Raw genomic sequence first — 21,381 nt, 5'->3', positions numbered from 1 at the left:
TAATTTGCTCATCAAGCTCTAGTTTCCTAACGTAGACAGTTGGGTTTTAATTTTAACCTTTCTTCCATTCTGTATAAGGATTTAAAACTATATATTTCCATAATCACTGCTTTAGTTATATCCTAAAAAATTTAATGTCATTTTCATTAGTTTGAATTATTTTTTATTTTCCCTTGTGATTTCTTATTTGACTCGTGTTATTTAGATCCTAACATTTGAAGTTTTACCAGACAGACTATGGTTTCAAATTTCATGGTTAAGAGAATATGTTCTGTATAATTTCAATCCTTCAAAAACACTGAGACAGTTTCTGTATGTAGCCCGGCATATAGCCTATATTGGTGAATGTTTCACATTTTCTTGAGAACATGCATGTGTACTCTGCAGTTGGTAGACAGAGTATTCTACAAATGTTAAGTCTGGATGATGGTAATATTGTTCAGGTCTTTCATATTAGTACTGATTTTCAATAGAAAAATATAATATGCATGGCATATTTGTAAGATTTAAACTATCACTTACCTATCAGTTTTTATCTACCAATTATTCAGAGAGGGTAAATCTCCAACTGGGCTATGGATGCCTTTCATTCTTTAGTTCTGCCAATTTGCTTTATGTACTTTGAAACTCTGATACTAGGTGCAAACATAATAGGATGGTTTATCTCTTCCTGATGAACTGACCCATTGATCATTATCTTTATCCCTGGCAATAAACTTGAAGTCTATTTTGACAGATCATCAATGGAGCCACTCCAGCCTCTTAGAATTGTGTTGATTGATGTGTCCTTGTATTTAAAGTGCATCCCTTATATACAGTACAGAATTTGATCTTGCTTAATATCCAGCCTGACATCTAATCATGAACAAAAAAATTAAACCAGAATGTGGTACATTCTAGATGATAACTGATCTGGATTCTTCAAAAAGTCAATGCCATAAAATAAAAAAAGACAAGGGCACAAATCTATATTTGCTTATACTGAAGAGGTATGACGAACAAATTCAATGCATGCAATTTGACAGCATCCTGGGTCCAAAAATATCCACAACAAAAAAGTGCTTATTAAAGTGCTACTTAGAAAAAGTAGGGAAAATCTAAATGAAGACTCTAACAAATATATTATAGAATGAATGTTAATTTTTTTTAGCAATTTAACTGTAGTGTAGTTATGTAGGAAAACGTACTTGTACTTAGTGTCATGCTATCAAATGATGGAAGAGCTACTCATCTATAGGGTGGTTCAACCATATGTGGCAAAAAATGTTAACAGCATCTAAATGTAGGGGAAAAGTATAACGGCATTCATTCTATTGTTATTTTGTATTTTGAACCAACGTCAAGTTGGTTCTTTGAAAAGTAAAATGTACAAACCCCCTGGTAAGAATGAGTGACAAGAAAAGACAGCAGGAATAAATAATCAGGATGAAGAATGAAAACAGGAAAATCACTAACAGATACCCCAGACATTGGTAAGTTGACAAGAGGATATTGTGGACCCGTTTATGGAACTAATTTGAAAACTTAGTTAAATGGGCAAATTCCTAAAAAGTAAGTTACCAAAGCTGACACAAGAAGAAAAAGAATACTTGAATAGTTGTTTACCGATGACAGAAACTAAAAATCTCTCCACAAACAAAATACAGCCCAGATACCTTAATTTTTAAGTTCCATTGAGAGAACAAATATTTCAAATCTTACAAAAACCATTTCAGTGTTTATGAAAAGAAGGAATTTCCCCAACTTTTTTCTATGGCCATGATTATACTGATTACCCAACTCAGACAAAGACAGCAAAAGAAGTAAAAATCTAAGACAATCTCACAAATGAATACAGATTTTAAAATACTAAACAAAATACCAACAAGCAGAATTATACAATGTATGGATCACATAATTCATAATGGCAAATAGTGTTATACTAGGAATGAAAAGAATATTTAATGAGAGAATCACATAATACCATTCAATTTGTTATCAGTTTAAAAGACGAAAATCACTACTGATTACCCTAAAAGACAGATGCAAAAAAAATGGCTTGAGAAAATTCCACACCTATTCATAATTAAAAAAATAAACTAGGAATACAAGGTGACTTCATAAATGTGATGTTTTAAAAATTTTAATAAAAAGTTCATAAAAACATCCTACCTGGAAATGCTGAAAGTAGACCCTTTAAAAAGAGGAATATGACAAGGATGTCCCCAACCACTGCTTCACTCCACTGAAGAGGTTAGAGAGCACAGTGAGACAAGAACAATAAATAAGAGGTACGAGATTGGAAAGGAAGAAATAAAATTATGAGTATTTGCAGAAGACATGATAGTCTTTCAAGAAAACCCCAAAATATGTACAGATAAATCATTAGAATCAATAAGAGGTAATAAATAAGAGGCACGTGTTGGAAAAAAAGAAATAAAACTATGAATATTTGCAGATGACATGATATTCTTCTAAGAAAACCCCAAAATATGTACAGACAAATGATTACAATCAATAAGGGGCATTAGCAAGATTGGTACTATAGTTTCTATACACTAGTAATGAACAATCAGAGGGGGAAATCAAGAAAAAAAATTCATTCGCAATTGCAACCAAGAGAATAAAATATTTAGGAATAAATTTAATTAAATAGACAAAAGACCTATGCAAAGAAAACTACAAAAAATTATTAAAAAGAAATCACAGAAGACCTAAATAAATGGAAGGACATATTGTGTTCATGGATTGGGAGACTAAATATAGTTAAGATGTCAATTCTACCTAAAATTGATTTACAGATTCAATGCAATACCATTTAAAATCCAAAAAACTTACTTTGCAGAAATAGAAAAACAAATGACCACATTTATCTGAAAGGGCAGGGTATATTGAATAGCTAAAAGTATCCTGAGAAAGAAAAATGAAGTCAGAGGTCTCATGCTACCTGATGTTAAGGCGTATTACGAAGCTACAGTGGTCAAGACAGCATGGTACTGGTATAAAGATAGATATACCAGCTAATGGAATCGAATAGAGTATTCAGATATAGAACCTCTCATCTTTGTACAATTGATCTTTATAAGGCAGTCAAGCCAACTCACCTGGGACAGAGCAGTATCTTCAATAAACGGTGCCTAGAGAACTGGATAGCAACATGTAAAAGAATGAAAGAAGATCCATATCTCACACCCTATACAAAAATTAACTCAAAATGGATCAAAGACCTAAAGATTAGATCTAATACCATAAAACTGTTAAAAGAAAATGTAGGGAAATATCTTGTGAATCTTATAAGAGGAGGTGGTTTCCTAGACCTTACACCCAAAGCATGAGCATTGAAGAAAGAAAGAAATGGGAACTCCTCAAAAGTAAACACTTTTGTGCATTAAAGAACTTTGTCAAGAAAGTAAAAAGAAAGCCTACACAATGGGAGACAATATTTGGAAACGACATATCAGACAAGCGTCTAGTATCTAGAACATATAAAGAGATGGTTCAACTCAACAAAAAGACAGACAACCCAACTACAAAATGGGCTTGAACAGATACTACTCAGAAGAGGAAATACAAATGGCCAAAAGGCACATAAAAAGATGATCAACTTCACTGGCTATTTGGGAAATGCAAACCAAAACACAATGAGATATCATCTCACATCCACTAGAATGGCCATTACAAATAAAACAGAAAATGACAAATGCTGGAGAGGATGTGGAGAAAGAGGCACACTTATCCACTGTTGGTAGCAATGTCAAGTGGTACAACCACTGTGGAAGGCAATTTTGCGGTTCCTCAGGAAGCTAAGCATAGAATTGCCATATGACCCAGTAATACCATTGCTAGGTTTCTCCTCAGAGGACATGAGGACAAGGACACAAACAGACATATGCACACAAATGTTTATAGCAGCATTATTTACAACTGCCAAGAGATGGAAACAGTCCAAATATCCATCAACAGATACACAGCTAAACAAGCTGTGGTATATACATGCAATGACATATTATGCAGCTGTAAGGCACAATAAAGTTATGAAGTATGTAACAACATGGATGAACCTTAAGAACATTATGCTGAGTGAGCTTAGCCAGAAACAAAAGGACAAATACTGTATGATCTCATTTATATGACCTAACATTAATGAATGAACTTGTAGAATTTCAGTTAAGAACAGAGGTCATCAGGGTAGATACTGGGTAATTGGAACTGAAGGGTGTATACAGATTGTGAAATGGGTCTGACTGTAAAAATTCAGAAATGGATAGCACAATACTAACTGACTGTAGCACAATAATGTTAGAACACTGAAGCTGAATGTGAGAATGATAGAGGGAGGAGGCCTGGGGGCACAAATGAAATCAGAAGGAAAGATATACGATAAAGGCTAAGATGGTATAATCTAGCAATGCCTAGAGTGTATAATGATAGTGACTAAATGTACAAATTTAAAAATGTTTTTGCATGAGGAAGAACAAAGGTATGTCAATACTGCAGGGTGTTGAAAACAGATGGTCATTCATATTTTAAAACTTTAACTTACGTGTGAGACTAAAGCAAAAAATGTTTATTTGGTACAAAACTTATATTTGACAGTGCATCCTAATATAACTTATGTGGACAGTTCAACTGAACACCACAGTACATGGAACCTTCAGTAGGGAATGATATTTTGTAGGTTTGTCCAGAGTGATGCCTGATAAATCCCAGAGTGATTTGAACAGTGAATAAAAAAGTATTTGCAAAGTATCCTTGGGGGAATGGTGAGAAAGGGGGAAAATTCAACTTTCCCTAGTGGAGAATTCTTGATATTCTCACAAGCAATGGGGACAACCAAAGCAATAGGCCGAGTCCTCAGTCTTGGAGTTCATTCATGTGAAACTTATCCCCACAAAGGATAGGCTAAGTCTGCTTAAAATTAGGCGTAAGAGTCACCCCCAAGAGAACCTCTTTTGTTGCTCAGATGTGGCCTTGGCCTCTCTCTCTCAGCCAACACAACAAGCAAACTCACTGTCCTTCCCTTCTTTATGTGGGACATGTCTCCCAGGGATGTGAACCTTCCTGGCAACGTGGGACAGAAATCCTAGAATGAGATGGGACTCAGCATCAAGGGATTGAGAAAACCTTCTCAACCAAAAGGGGGAAGAGTGAAATGAGACAAAATAAAGAGTCAGTGGCTGAGAGATTTTAAACAGAGTTGAAAGGTTATCCTGGAAGTTATTCTTACGCATAATATAGATACTACCTTTTTAGTTAAAGTGTAATGGAGAGGCTGGAGGGAAGTGCCTGAAAATGTAGAGCTGTGGTCCAGCAGCCATGTTTCTTGAAGATGACTGTATAATGATATAGCTTTTGCAATGTGACTGTGTGATTGTAAAAACCTTGTGTCTGATGCTCCCTTTATCTACCTTGTCAAAAGATGAGTAAAACATATGGATTAAAAATAAATGATAGAAGATGGTGGCTTAGTAAGACGCGCGGATCTTAGTTTCTTCTCCAGGACAGCTACTAGGGGAGTAGAAACGATACAGAACAGCGCCCAAAGCCACAACAGAGATAAAAAAGACAGCGTACCCCATCCTGGAACGGCTCGCTGGCTGAGAGAAGCCACTCAGGTGAGATCGCCGAGGCGCGTGGGCTTCACAGGGCGGGGCGGCAAGCGGCCGGAGTCACTCCCTTCCCCCTTCCCGGGCTGACTGGGAGAATTGGAGAGGCGGTCCCCTGAAACCGCGGCGGATGGTGCCCACACCACGCGCGCCCCCCCGGACCAACTGAGAGAATTGGATCGGAAATCCGCAGGCCGCGGAGAACGGTGACGGGTGGGGGAGGCCCCTTCCAAACCCGTGACTCCCCGGGAACGTGCACTCTCCCGGGCGGGCCGCTGCCGCTGGTGCCCTCCTGCCACGCTTGTCTCCCGGGCGACTAGGAAATTCAGACGGGCGCTTTCCCGGGCTGCGGCGGCCAGCAACCCTCCCCGCATTCGGACCCCGGGCCGGCTCGAACCCTTCCAAGCCGCTTCGGCTAGCGAACCTCCCGGACGGCAAGAGTTTTCCAAAGTTAAAGGTCCCACAGCACCTTTTACTGGTGGGACCCGCAGACAAACGTGTGCCACGAGCGCCACCTACTGGGCAGGATAAGAGAAACAGAACCCAGAGATTTCACAGAAAAATCTTCCAAACTTTTGGATCCAATACCCAGGGAAACCTGTCTAAATGCACAGACGCCAACAGAAGATAATGGATCACGCTCAAATAATTGAAAATATGGCCCAGTCAAAGGAACAAACCAATAGTTCAAATGAGATACAGGAGCTGAAACAACTAATGCTGAATATACGAACAGAAATGGAAAACCTCTTCAAAAACAAAATCGATAAATTGAGGGAGGACATGAAGAAGACATGGGCTGAACATAAAGAAGAAATAGAAAAACTGAAAAAACAAATCACAGAACATATGGAAGTGAAGGACAAAGTAGAAAAGATAGAAAAAACAATGGATACCTACAATGATAGATTCAAAGAGACAGAAGATAGAATTAGTGATTTGGAGGATGGAACATCTGAATTCCAAAAACAAACAGAAACTATCGGGAAAAGAATGGAAAAATTTGAACAGGGTATCAGGGAACTCAAGGACAATATGAACCGCACAAATATACGTGTTGTGGGTGTCCCAGAAGGAGAAGAGAAGGGAAAAGGAGGAGAAAAATGAATGGAAGAAATTTTCACTGAAAATTTCCCAACTCTTATGAAAGACCTAAAATTACAGATCCAAGAAGTGCAGCGCACCCCAAAGAGATTAGACCCAAATAGGCGTTCTCCAAGACACTTACTAGTTAGAATGTCAGAGGTCAAAGAGAAAGAGAGGATCTTGAAAGCAGCAAGAGAAAAACAATCCATCACATACAAGGGAAACCCAATAAGACTATGTGTAGATTTCTCAGCAGAAACCATGGAGGCTAGAAGACAGTGGGATGATATATTTAAATTACTAAAAGAGAAAAACTGCCAACCAAGACTCCTATATCCAGCAAAATTGTCCTTCAAAAATGAGGGAGGAATTAAAACATTCTCAGACAAAAAGTCACTGAGAGAATTTGTGACCAAGAGACCAGCTCTGCAAGAAATACTAAAGGGAGCACTAGAGTCAGATACAAAAAGACAGAAGAGAGAGGTATGGAGAAGAGTGTAGAAAGAAGGAAAGTCAGATATGATATATATAATACAAAAGGCAAAATGGTAGAGGAAAATATTATCCAAACAGTAATAACACTAAATGTTAATGGACTGAATTCCCCAATCAAAAGACATAGACTGGCAGAATGGATTAAAAAACAGGATCCTTCTATATGCTGTCTACAGGAAACACATCTTAACCCAAAGATAAACATAGGTTGAAAGTGAAAGGTTGGGAAAAGATATTTCATGCAAATAACAACCAGAAAAGAGCAGGAGTGGCTATACTAATATCCAACAAGTTAGACTTCAAATGTAAAACAGTTAAAAGAGACAAAGAAGGACACTATATACTAATAAAAGGAACAATTAAACAAGAAGACATAACAATCATAAATATTTACGCACCGAACCAGAATGCCCCAAAATACGTGAGGAATACACTGCTAACACTGAAAAAGGAAATAGACACAAATACCATAATAGTTGGAGACTTCAATTCCCCACTCTCATCAATGGACAGAACATCTAGACAGAGGATCAATAAAGAAATAGAGAATCTGAATATTACTATAAAGGAGCTAGACTTAACAGACATTTATAGGACATTAAATCCCACAACAGCAGGATACACCTTTTTCTCAAGTGCTCATGGATCATTCTCAAAGATAGACCATATGCTGGGTCACAAAGCAAGTCTTAACAAATTTAAAAAGATTGAAATCATACACAACACTTTCTTGGATCATAAAGGAATGAAGTTGGAAATCAATAATAGGCGGAATGCCAGAAAATTCACAAATACGTGGAGGCTCAACAACACACTCTTAAACAACGAGTGGGTCAAAGAAGAAATTGCAAGAGAAATTAGTAAATACCTCGAGGCAAATGAAAATGAAAACACAACATATCAAAACTTATGGGATGCAGCAAAGGCAGTGCTAAGAGGGAAATTTATTGCCCTAAATGCCTATATCAGAAAAGAAGAAAAGGCAAAAATGCAGGAATTAACTGTTCACTTGGAAGAACTGGAGAAAGAACAGCAAACTAATCCCAAAGCAAGCAAAAGGAAAGAAATAACAAAGATCAGAGCAGAAATAAATGAAATTGAAAACATGAAAACAATAGAGAAAATCAATAAGACCAGAAGTTGGTTCTATGAGAAAATCAATAAGATTGATGGGCCCTTATCAAGATTGACAAAAAGAAGAAGAGAGAGGATGCAAATAAATAAGATCAGAAATGGAAGAGGAGACATAACTACTGACCTCACAGAAATAAAGGAGGTAATAACAGGATACTATGAACAACTTTACGCTAATAAATACAACAATTTAGAGGAAATGGACGGGTTCCTGGAAAGACATGAACAACCAACTTTGACTCAAGAAGACATAGATGACCTCAACAAACCAATCACAAGTAAAGAAATTGAATTAGTCATTCAAAAGCTTCCTAAAAAGAAAAGTCCAGGACCAGATGGCTTCACATGTGAATTCTACCAAACGTTCCAGAAAGAATTAGTACCAATTCTCCTCAAACTCTTCAAAAAAATCGAAGTGGAGGGAAAACTACCTAATTCATTCTATGAAGCCAACATCACCCTCATACCAAAACCAGGCAAAGATATTACAAAAAAAGAAAACTACAGGCCAATCTCTCTAATGAATATAGATGCAAAAATCCTCAATAAAATTCTAGCAAATCGTATCCAACAACACATTAAAAGAATTATACATCAAGACCAAGCAGGATTCATCCCAGGTATGCAAGGATGGTTCAACATAAGAAAATCAATTAATGTAATACACCATATCAACAAATCAAAGCAGAAAAATCACATGATCATCTCAATTGATGCAGAGAAGGCATTTGACAAGATTCAACATCCTTTCCTGTTGAAAACACTTCAAAAGATAGGAATACAAGGGAACTTCCTTAAAATGATAGAGGGAATATATGAAAAGCCCACAGCTAATATCATCCTCAATGGGGAAAAATTGAAAACTTTCCCCCTAAGATCAGGAACAAGACAAGGATGTCCACTATCACCACTATTATTTAACATTGTGTTGGAGGTTCTAGCCAGAGCAATTAGACAAGAAAAAGAAATACAAGGCATCAAAATTGGAAAGGAAGAAGTAAAACTATCACTGTTTGCAGACGATATGATACTATACGTCGAAAACCCGGAAAAATCCACAACAAAACTACTAGAGCTAATAAATGAGTACAGCAAAGTAGCAGGCTACAAGATCAACATTCAAAAATCTGTAGCATTTCTATACACTAGTAATGAACAAGCTGAGGGGGAAATCAAGAAACGAATCTCATTTACAATTGCAACTAAAAGAATGAAATACCTAGGAATAAATTTAACTAAAGAGACAAAAAAACATATATAAAGAAAACTACAAAAAACTGTTAAGAGAAATCACAGAAGACCTAAATAGATGGAAGGGCATACTGTGTTCATGGATTGGAAAACTAAATATAGGTAAGATGTCAATCCTACCTAAATTGATTTACAGATTCAATGCAATACCAATCAAAATCCCTACAACTTATTTTTCAGAAATAGAAAAACCAATAAGCAAATTTATCTGGAAGGGCAGGGTGCCCCGAATTGCTAAAAACATCTTGAGGAAAAAAAACGAAGCTGGAGGTCTAGCGATGCCGGACTTTAAGGCATATTATGAAGCCACAGTGGTCAAAACAGCATGGTATTGGCATAAAGATAGATATATCGACCAATGGAATCGAATAGAGTGCTCAGATATAGACCCTCTCATCTATGGACATTTGATCTTTGATAAGGCAGTCAAGCCAACTCACCTGGGACAGAACAGTCTCTTCAATAAATGGTGCCTAAAGAACTGGATATCCATATGCAAAAGAATGAAAGAAGACCCATCTCTCACACCTTATACAAAAGTTAACTCAAAATGGATCAAAGATCTAAACATTAGGTCTAAGACCATAAAACAGTTCGAGGAAAATGTTGGGAGATATCTTATGGATCTTACAAGTGGAGTCGGTTTTATGGACCTTAAACCTAAAGCAAGAACACTGAAGAAGGAAATAAATAAATGGGAGCTCCTCAAAATTAAACACTTTGTGCATCAAAGAACTTCATCAAGAAAGTAGAAAGACAGCCTACACAATGGGAGACAATATTTGGAAATGATATATCAGATAAAGGTCTAGTATCCAGAATTTATAAAGAGATTGTTCATCTCAACAACAAAAAGACAGCCAACCCAATTACAAAATGGGAAAAAGACTTGAACAGACACCTATCAGAAGAGGAAATACACATGGCCAAAAGGCACATGAAGAGATGCTCAATGTCCCTGGCCATTAGAGAAATGCAAATCAAAACCACAATGAGATATCATCTCACACCCACCAGAATGGCCATTATCAACAAAACAGAAAATGACAAGTGCTGGACAGGATGCGGAGAAAGAGGAACACTTATCCACTGTTGGTGGGAATGTCAAATGGTGCAACCACTGTGGAAGGCAGTTTGGCGGTTCCTCAAAAAGCTGAATATAGAATTGCCATACGACCCAGCAATACCATTGCTGGGAATCTACTCAAAGGACTTAAGGGCAAAGACACAAACGGACACTTGCACACCAATGTTTATAGCAGCGTTATTTACAATTGCAAAGAGATGGAAACAGCCGAAATCTCCATCAACAGAAGAGTGGCTAAACAAACTGTGGTATATACATACGATGGAATACTATGCAGCTTTAAGACAGGATAAACTTATGAAGCATGTAATAACGTGGATGGACCTAGAGAACATTATGCTGAGTGAGTCTAGCCAAAAACTAAAAGACAAATACTGTATGGTCCCACTGATGTGAACAGACATTCGTGAATAAATTTGGAATATGTCATTGGTAACAGAGTCCAGCAGGAGGTAGAAACAGGGTAAGATAATGGGCAATTGGAGTTGAAGGGATACAGACTGTGCAACAGGACTAGATACAAAAACTCAAAAATGGACAACACAATAATACCTAATTGTAAAGTAATCTTGTTAAAACACTGAATGAAGCTGCATCTGAGCTATAGGTTTTTGTTTTGTTTTGGTTTGTTTTGTTTTGACTTTACTATTATTACTTTTATTTCTGTCTCTATATTAACATTCTATATCTTTTTTGGTTATGTTGCTAGTTTTTCTAAACCGATGCAAATGTACTAAGAAATGATGATCATGCATCTATGTGATGATGTAAAGAATTACTGATTGCATATGTAGAATGGTATGATTTCTAAATGTTGGGTTAATTTCTTTTTTTCCCGTTAATTAAAAAAAAAAAGAGAAGGGGTAATTGGAGCTGAAGGGATACAGACTGTACAACGGGACTGGATATAAAAACTCAGAAATGGACAGCACAATACTACCCAATTGTAATGCAATTATGTTAAAACACTGAATGAAGCTGCATGTGAGGTATAGGTTTTTTGTTTTTTTTTCTTTCTATTAATGTTTTAATTCTTATTCTGTTGTCTTTTTATTTCTTTTTCTAAATCGATGGAAATGTACTAAGAAATGATGAATATGCAACTATGTGATGTTATTAAGAATTACTGATTGTACATGTAGAATGGAATGATTTCTAATTGTTTTGTTAATTCTTTTTCTAATTAATAAAAAATAAAATAAAATAAATAAAAAAATAAAAATAAAAATAAAAAAATAATAATAATAAATGATAGGAGGAACAAATGTTAAAATAAATTTAGTAGATTGAAATGCTAGTGATCAATGAAAGGGAGGGGTAAGGGGTATAGTATATATGAATTTTTTTCTGTTTTCTTTTTATTTCTATTTCTGAATTGATGCAAATGTTCTAAGAAATGAGCACAATGATGAATATAAAAAAAACATACTAAAAAGCCTGAATAAGTAAAATAATATGGTACTGATGACAAAAAACTGAATAGAAATGTTAAATTGTTTTCAGTAAACATACTGCTAATAAAAATACTGATGTTGTTATTCTGAAACTTAAAAATTAAAAAAAATGAAGAAAAAAAGCTTGATACTATAAAATAAGTGTATAAAACTTAACTGCTCCCTGCCTTCCATGTAGGAGACCCAGGTTCAATTCCCGGACCATGCACCCAAAAAAAAAAAGCCAAAAAAAAAACCCAACAATAACAACTTAACTGCCTTTCTATTTACTCCTATAAAAAATAAGAAAATACGATTTTTATAACCAATGTTTCTTATAGCATCAAAGTATAAAGTAACTAGAAATAAATCTATGATGTACAAAACCTTTATGAAGAAAATTATGAAAATGTATTGATAGACACTTCAAAAGAGAAGAGTTTGGAAGACTCAGTATTGTAAGATGTTGATTCTATCCCCACTAACCCTCTGATGTGAGAAATCTCCAAAAAGAAGCCTCACGCAATAGGACAAGTTGATTCAATATTTTCATGAAGGATCAAAGAGTCAAGAATAGCCAAAACATATCAGATAAGTGGTTAATATTCAGCATATATAAAGAAATTCAACCCTCAACAATAAAAAAAAAAACCAATTAAAAAATAAAAGACCTGACTTGACATTTTTCAAGAGAGAATACAGAAATGGCTAAAAAGCACATGAAATCTTCATTAGCTATTAGGGAAATGCAAATCAAAACCACAAGATATCATCTCATACCTGTAAGAAGGGCTACTATTAAACAAACAGGAAACCACAAATGTTGGAGAGGATGCAGAGAAATAGGGATACTTATTCACTGCTGGTGGGAATGTAAAATGGTACAGCCATTGTTGAAGATAGTTTGGTGGTTCCTCAGAAAACTAAATATTGAGTTGCCCTACAACCCAGCAATTTCGATACTGGGTATATACCCAGAAGATCTGAAAGCAGGGACACAAAATATATATTTGTATACCAATGTTCATAGTGGCATTAATCACAACTGTCAAAAGATAGAAACAATCCCATCAACAGATGATAGATAAACAAAATATGGTGCATACACACAAAAGAATATTATGTAGTAGCAAGGAGGAATGAGGAAGTTTAGTGATAGAATTCTTGCCTGCCATGTGGGAGACCTGGGTTCAATTCCTAGCCCATGCAATGCCCTCCAAAAAAAGCATTCAACAAATGGTGCTGCAATAACAGGATATTCACATGGAAAAGAATGAAATGTGACCCCCAGTGCACAACATACAACAAAAAAAAGGAATGAGGTCCTAAAGCATGTGACCACATAGACGAAACTTGGATAAAGCTGAATAAAAAGAGCCAGACAGAAAAGGAGAGATACTGCATGACTTCACTAAATATGAACCAGAACATGTCAACTCAGAGTCTTAAAATGTAAAATATAGAGTACCTAGAGTTAGAAGCTAGAGAAAGGGGAGCAGTTACCTATGTGCAGAATTGTTAACAAGGTTGAACTTAAATGTTTGGGAATGAACAGAGATGATGGTAGTTCATTATTGAGATAATAAGTAATGGTGCCATACTGTAGGTAAATTTGATTGAAAGGGGTTGTTTAAAGTCATGATTGACACTGATTAACACTACAAATTTAAAAAGTTCTTGCATGAACTACTACAAATTTATGACACTTGTTCAAAGAGCTAATAATTGAGGGGCATATGGGGAAAAATTACCTCGTAGAAGCTGAGGACTATGGTTAACAGTATGCCTTAAAATTCTTTCATCAACAGTTAACAGGCATAACCATACCAATACTAGGAGCCAATATGGGGGCGGGGGGGGTGAGGGATAATGGATATGGGGTTTTTGCCTTTTTTAAAAAATCTATCTGTTATTTTTCTCTTTAGAGCAATGAAAACTATCTAAAATTGAATGTGATGATTGCACAACAAAGTGATGATACTATGAGACATTGATTGTATACTTTGGATGGAATATCTCTATGGAGACAATCCAATCAGTTAGATTTGATCCAATCAGCTGAAACCTTTTAAGGAGAAGAGAGAATTTTTCACTGCTTCTTCAGCCAGTGAACCTCTCCTCTGGAGTTCATCCAGACCCTTCATTGGAGTTGCCAGTTTTATAGCTCACTGTATGGATTTTGGATTCTTCCGTTCCCATGGTTGCATGAGATACCTTTATAAATCTCATTTTTACAAGTATCTCTTGTTGGTTTTGTTTCTCTTGAGAACCTTGACTGAGAGAGTCTTTTGCCTAAGGTAGGTTGAAGCAGTGGTCATCCTCAGAGTAGGTCCTTCTGGGATCAGGAATAGCTAATCAAAAGCAGTGACTCTGATCACCCAGATTTTGGAGGAGTCTTTATAAATGACCACTTGTAACTGTATCAGGAGCCTGGGCTGCAGTCCCTACTGCTGCCAGCCATGTGGCTCGGGGATGGGGAGTGGTAGCTGCTGCACTGGAGGGTGAAATTCACCAGTATTAACTACACTTTACTAGCCTCTTCCCTGGATGCCACACTGTGCTCCACTCTACTCCAAGGTTTCAAAATAGTTGATTCAGACAGCTCCTGCCAGTTCAATAGTTATTTTGGTGAGGAAACTGATTCCTGGATTCTCCTTCTCTGCTGTCTCCCCACAATCCTTCACAAGAAATCATTTTCACACCTACCAAATCATATCCTCACAAAGGGGAAAATAAATCACTTATGCCAGACTTCATGACTCTTTAGATGTTCATTCATTAACGTAATTTTGCAACAGAAACTACTCCTTGTGCCTGATTAGTTTTCAACTTTTACCACTGAAGTGGAAATGACTGCAAAACTTCCCACCAGATAATTGGCAACTATCCCAATGCAATACTACAACATGTTGGTGGGTTGAAACAGATTCAACCTCAGTGGCTCAATAGAAGTTACAGATGAGCAAGACCTTCAACCATCCACCAAAACTTACATACTTCTCAGCATAAAGAAAAGCAGGTCTGATTCTCAGGAACATCCATGGCATGCCTACCTTGTTGAAGACCCAGATCTCCCCGTTCACTGTGGGCCTGGGCACCCCATGGCCATTGTAGTGGAAGAGAACCCGCTCCTCCTTGGCATTTCGGCGTAAAGATGTGCAAAGCTTCTTAACTTCATCCACAGTTGGATCAAGGCTCTGCTTATACCGGGCCTATTGCAAGAGAAGAAATTAAGAAACTTATAATGGATTCAAAGGAATACTTGGAATATGCACTGCATTGTTTAGTTCTGAGTTGCATTTAAGTATGACTCTGGATGAATAATCCCAAATTTCTCCATCTAAAAAAAAAATGCCTCATGTGGAAATTGTGAAAATTCATTCATTCAACAAATATTTACTGAGAACTACTATGAAGACCAAATGGGATAAATAAGTGAAGCCTGCTACATGGTAACATTAAGTAAAAAGTAGCTGCCACTATGATATCATAAATGTTCCTCAAAAGTATTAAATCTTTTTTTTTTTAAATTATCTGAAACATGGAAAAGAGGTAATTTGCTTAAATAAAGGAACCTGTGATGTATAGGGCAGTGATGGCAGAACGGATATAGTCAGGCTTGCCCTGCTTATATCCCCTCCCACCCACTGCTCCTGGGCTGCACTGACAAGATGGATGGGGGAAAGTGCACACCCCTGCTGACCAGTCTCAATTCCCACTCACGCCCGTGAAGTTAGTGCTGCCTGGCCAACGTGTTCCGTTCCCCTTGTTCACACCATCTCCTTTTTCCCCTCATCCCTTTATCATCTGATGATTCTGTTTCCTAGTTTATCGAAATAAAGAGAAAGCTTCTATAATTTCCAGGCTTCACATACCCTACAGGTGTCCTGGATTCTGCTCCCATCTTATAAGGACAGATGAACCACTGGTGATCCTACCAAAGGCTATTGGCCACCAGGTCCCACCCCCTCTCTGTTTCATGGCCACCACACCAGTTATTTGACTCTTTCTCCATTCCCAGCAAACTTTACTCAATATTTCTCATCAATGTACATACACTGTTATTCTCCCATTTTTAAACAACCCTCCTCTTGACCCCATTTCTCCATAAAATACCACTCCATTACTCCATTTCTTCGTCCAATTTGCAGTAAAACTCCCTTCAAATTATGCTTAAATTAGCTGTATCAAATTCCTCATCTGCCATTTTCCCTTAAACCCACTCCAAACAACCTCTGTTCCCATTGTGCCATTAGTGAAGAATACCGGAGACCCTTACGTTGTTATATTCCAGGGCCAATCTTTGGTCCTCAATTCACTAGACAGATGAGCAGCACTTGAATCATTTAAAAGAAACATTTCCCCCTGAATCCCATTTCTTTATGTAACTGCAATCCTATACCACTTTACACTTCATAGCCAAGTGACATAAAGCAAAGGATGACACTGGTGATCCCCATGACCACCAATTATTCACACCCAAATTCAGAGCAAACCAGCTGTGACCTCCAAGCAGTCAGGGCCCCCTCCTTGGCACAGGAAGCAATGGCCACTCCCATCTCCATCTGACTTCATCATTCTCCATCAGATGACTATGCTGACTCCTCGGTTTCACTAAAGTATAAATTATGCACAATAAAACTCCCCAATATTAACTGTTCCATCTGATGAATTTTAACGAATGCACACAATCCTGAATTTAAGACCACAATCAAAATATAGGACCTTTCCACAACCCTAAAACTTAGCTAATGTCCTCTATAGTCCGGCCCCTACCTAGCCCTGGACCCTGGCAACTGTCTGCTTTTTGCCACTAAAATTCTGCCTTTTTGAGAGTTTTATATAATGGAAATTAGTAAGTAATAAAACCAATTTAAACAATTAAAAAAATTCAATGAATGAGAACAAATTACAGAAATCAAAACCCTTTATGTGTATAAGCAATGGACAGAGGATGTAATAGTAAAGAAAATGCCATTTATAAAGTAACAAAGAACATTACCTGGGAACAAATTTAACAAGAAATGTACAAAACCTAGACAAGGAAACTTAAAAACTCTCCTGATATGTACTATAAATGTTAAAAAAAAAAAAATAGAAAGTTACAAGCACTAGAGAAAAGGTGGAGAGAGGGATATGCCTAGTCACTGTTGGTAGGGAGGTAGAGTGGTACAGCCCCTCCAGAGAGCAGCAGTGTGGCAGTTCCACAAGAGAATAAGCACAAGCTTGCTGTATAATCCTGCAATCCCATTATTAGGCATATACTTGAAAGAACTGAAAGCAGGGACATGAATGGATAGTTGCACATTGGTGCTTAAGGGGACAGTATCCACAGTTTGCAACAGACAGAGGTGGCCAAAGGTATATCGACTGATGAACGAAGGACGAACCATGGTGTATACAAACAGTGGAATACTGAGCGGCAGCAAGAAGGAATGAAGTTGTGAGCCATGCAACTAGGTGAATGGACCTCGAGGACAGTATGTTGAGCGAAATAAGCCAGAACTGAAAAGACAGATATTATAGCGCCTCACTAATATGAACTAACTACAATGCGCAACTCTTAGAATTGAATTCGAGGGTGCAGGTTATCAGGGAAAGGATTACTGTAAAGGTTCCCAGATTGAAACTCTTAACAGCAGTCACATCTATTTCTGAGTTGTAATGGCTATTTTTAAAGTCTGGAATGCTGAGCTCTTTGTGTATAACCTGGTCATTCCCTGGAACTTTAGGTATCTATGCAACACCTAAAACTCAGAGCTAGAACTCTGCAGCTATGAAAGCCAGCATTACCCCATACAGCAACTGTGAAAAAAAAGCTAAAAAAGGAGATCAAACTTCAACTCAAGATATGAATGAAGAAGATACGGTTAGGACTAAGGCAAATCAGACTAAAGGGTAAAGGATGATATTAACTGTGTTTTAAAACATCAACTTCTGTGTGAGACAGAAGGAAGAGATGCTTATTTGGTGCAAAATTTATATTTTCTGTAGCACATTATCTCATTTAATTTGTATGGTCAGTTTATTTGAACACCATAATTACATGGAACCTTGAACAGGGAGTGAGATCTTACTGGTTTGCATAGGTTAATGTGATGGCCCCATACATCCCAGAGTAATATGGGCAAAGAATAAAAAAGTATTCCTTAAAGTCCCTTGAGGGACTGGGGAAGAATGTGGAAATATAAAACTTCCCCACCTGGGGAATTCCTGATCTTCTCACCAGCACTTGGAAATTACCAATTTAATAGGCCAAACCCTCGATCTTGGAGCTTGCATTTATGAAACTTATTCCTACAGAGGAGACACTAAGCCTACTTATAATTATGTCTAAGCGCCACCCTCAGAGAACCTATTTTGTTGCTCAGATGTGGCCTCTCTCTGGAAGCCAAATCCGTAGGTGAACTCACTGCCTCCCTTTCCCCCCATCCCCCACATGGGCTACGACTCCCAGAGGTGTAAATCTCCCTGGCAATGTGGGATATGACTCCCAGACCCAGCATCATGGGTTGAGAAAATCTTATTGACCAAAAGAGAGAGGAAAAATGAAACAAAATAATGTTTCAGTGGCTAAGAGATTTCAAATAGAGTCAAGAGGTCATTCTGGAGGTAATTATTATATATTACATAGATATCCCTCTTTAGTTTTTAGCGTATTAGAATAGCTAGAAGGAAATACCTGAAACTGTTGAACTGTAATCCCGTAGCCTGAATTCTTGAAGACAACTGTATAACTATAAGGCTACCATAGTGTGACCATGTGATTGTGAAAACCTTGTGGCTGGCACTCCATTTATCCAGTATATGGACAGAAGAGTAAAACAATAAGGCCAAAGAATAAATAAATAATGGAGGTGGGAGGGATATGGGGTATGCAATGTTTGTATGTTCTTTTTAATTTTTAATTTATTTGTTTCGTTTTCTAATTTATTAACAAAATACTGATAGCCATTTAAGACCACTAACTAAGGTGTTTTCTATTATACACACCAAAATCTAACAAGAAATTTCTTGTAATACAAAAGACTACAAATAAAATATTTGTTTTATAATACAAGCAACAATACAATTTACACACACATACACACCCATCCTAAATGGTCTAAAATGTTTAGGAATGGTGGCACTTTTTTGCATAAAACCCTTTCCTCTTCATAAAACCCTGAGGTGAATGGTTATTAACGTAATTAAACTGGAACCACAATTCTTATTTTTGGATTAAACTCTTTTAAAAACCCAGAGCTGGCGGGCCGCGGTGGCTCAGCGGGCAAGAGTGCTTGCCTGCCGTGCCGGAGGACCCCGGTTCGATTCCCGGCCCTAGCCCATGTAAAAAACAAACAAACAAACAAAATATAATAAAACAAGAAAATGTTTAAAAATGTTTAAAAAAAAAAACAAAACCCAGAGCTACAGTTTTTTAAAGAAATGTGGCAACCTGTAAAGCTGCTCTGTAAAGTTTTCAACAAAACTATTCCAGGCCAACCTAGCCAAGAGGGCCTAAAATGACCCCATAAAAAGGACCTGTTAGTGTCAAGATGAGTGCCATTTTCCATCTCTACTATCGTCTCTTCTGTTGTCATAACCACGGCTCCAGCCATCATGATTTCTATCTTCATAAAAGAAATCATCTCTGCTTCCTCGGTAATGCTGGTCAGAACCACGGTCACCATAACGCTGTTCACAACTATAATGTCTCTCTGCTAGGTAGGGAGAGAATTCTGCCTGACTTTATATTGTGACGGTGATGTATCTTGGCACCGCTGGGAGCTTGGAGACGGGTTATAAGAATGATTATGTGACTGAACTGTTGGGAAAAATCCTGATTGATCCAGATGTGGAAAACCAAATTTCCCATCTTATGACACCTGCCTCAAAGCACTGTTCATCACGGCTCGTCTTTGAAAATTTTCTGGAGAAGAGAAAGATCTCTGAATTATTTGTGTTGATAGAGTCATGTTATCCACAGTCCTTTCAGACCTGCTGCTAGGAGATGTAGAGGTAGGACTTGAATTTCCAATGTGATGCTGGGAATATGACAAACTGACATCCTGTGAGGCATGGCTACTTCCTCCTCTAAATTGAATTTTGATGGGCCTTCCAAAAAGTTTAATTTCATTAAGTAGATTCATTGCATAAGGAATAGATACTTCATGTTTGAATTCACAAATACAAACTGTATCGGTTTACAACTCTTATGCTTCAGAATTTTTACTTTTATTACTGGTCCAGCTGCTCTTTCAACAACGACCTCTGCCTTATCGCTGGCAATGGTCTCTGGAGACAGTGTCCTTGGGGCCAGGCCTGAGGCGATACACCCAGGCATTCCTACTGAAAGTTGTAGGGTAACTAGGGTGGCCAGAGTCCTGCCCGCCTTATAAAGGGAAGGGACTCTGATGGCCGAAACGAAGGCTACCAAGCCAGATTCTTACCTTATCCAAAACCAGGGGTTAAACTTGATCTCTTAAGAAGTATGCTGCAACAGCATCTGATTGCATTTGGAGGTTTCAATGCAGCCCGAATCTCAGCTTATAATGAATAATTTTCTGCCCCTCATGGGGGTTATGTTAATATAGCCTAGCACAAAGGAAAACTGTACTATTACTTAATTCCTTTATCATTTTATTTTTTTACAAGAGAACAAATCCACGATTTTATTTATTTACTTTACAGTAAGTTTAAATCCTTGAGGGTACAGCATCACAAGGATTCAGTGTCCAATGGCCTTAGCAGGAAGGCTGCTTTAGAATTTGGCACAAGCCATGCCACTATTTCCATGGGCACAAGTTATCATTCCCCAGAATACCCTGGTTTTGTGAGGTGTGCTGCCAGAAGGCACTGCATTGTTTTTCGCGTTGTACACATAAGCATACCTCTTGCCCAAACAGCATTCAGTTTTGTCTCGGGCATAAACACCTTCAGTTTTAATGAAGAAGAACCGTGTGCTCACTCTGGTTCCAGAGACCCTGGTTATACCCAGAGAAAATGGCCCTGGATCACAGGCGTCCAGACACATATGCCATTTTAGAAGTCCTATTCCCAGCAGGCCTCCACAGGCTCCAAGGTGGCGGAAAGAGTATCTTTATTTTTATATGCATTTTTAGGGGGAATAATGAAAATGTTCAAAAATTGATCAAGGTGATGAATCCTTAACCATATGATACTGTGAACCACTGATTCTACACTTTGGATGATTATATTGTATGTAAATATATCTCAATAAAATTACATTAAAAAAAAAAGACAGGAGTCAAACATATCTAGGCTTTGACATCTGCCGTTTGGCAGCAACATGCAGTAACTCTCCTAC

The 21,381-nt window shown here is 37.5% G+C and overlaps 1 protein-coding gene and 2 pseudogenes across 4 annotated transcripts in view; all 3 read right to left on the bottom strand.

Moving 5' to 3' along the window:
- Positions 1-21,381, bottom strand: part of RPTOR (regulatory associated protein of MTOR complex 1) — a 516,265-nt gene that overhangs the window by 291,774 nt on the left and 203,110 nt on the right. For all 4 annotated transcript variants that reach the window (XM_077166178.1, XM_077166180.1, XM_077166179.1 and 1 more), the window contains one exon: positions 15,125-15,283. In XM_077166178.1, the coding sequence (XP_077022293.1) occupies positions 15,125-15,283 (159 nt within the window). The remainder of the gene's footprint in view (positions 1-15,124; positions 15,284-21,381) is intronic.
- Positions 19,603-20,817, bottom strand: LOC143686123 (RNA-binding protein 7 pseudogene; annotated as a pseudogene).
- Positions 20,734-21,094, bottom strand: LOC143685665 (large ribosomal subunit protein eL33 pseudogene; annotated as a pseudogene).

Source organism: Tamandua tetradactyla, chromosome 6 (genome assembly GCF_023851605.1).
Source record: "Tamandua tetradactyla isolate mTamTet1 chromosome 6, mTamTet1.pri, whole genome shotgun sequence".
NCBI lineage: Eukaryota > Metazoa > Chordata > Mammalia > Pilosa > Myrmecophagidae > Tamandua > Tamandua tetradactyla.
This window is presented reverse-complemented; position numbering and strand designations above follow the sequence as displayed.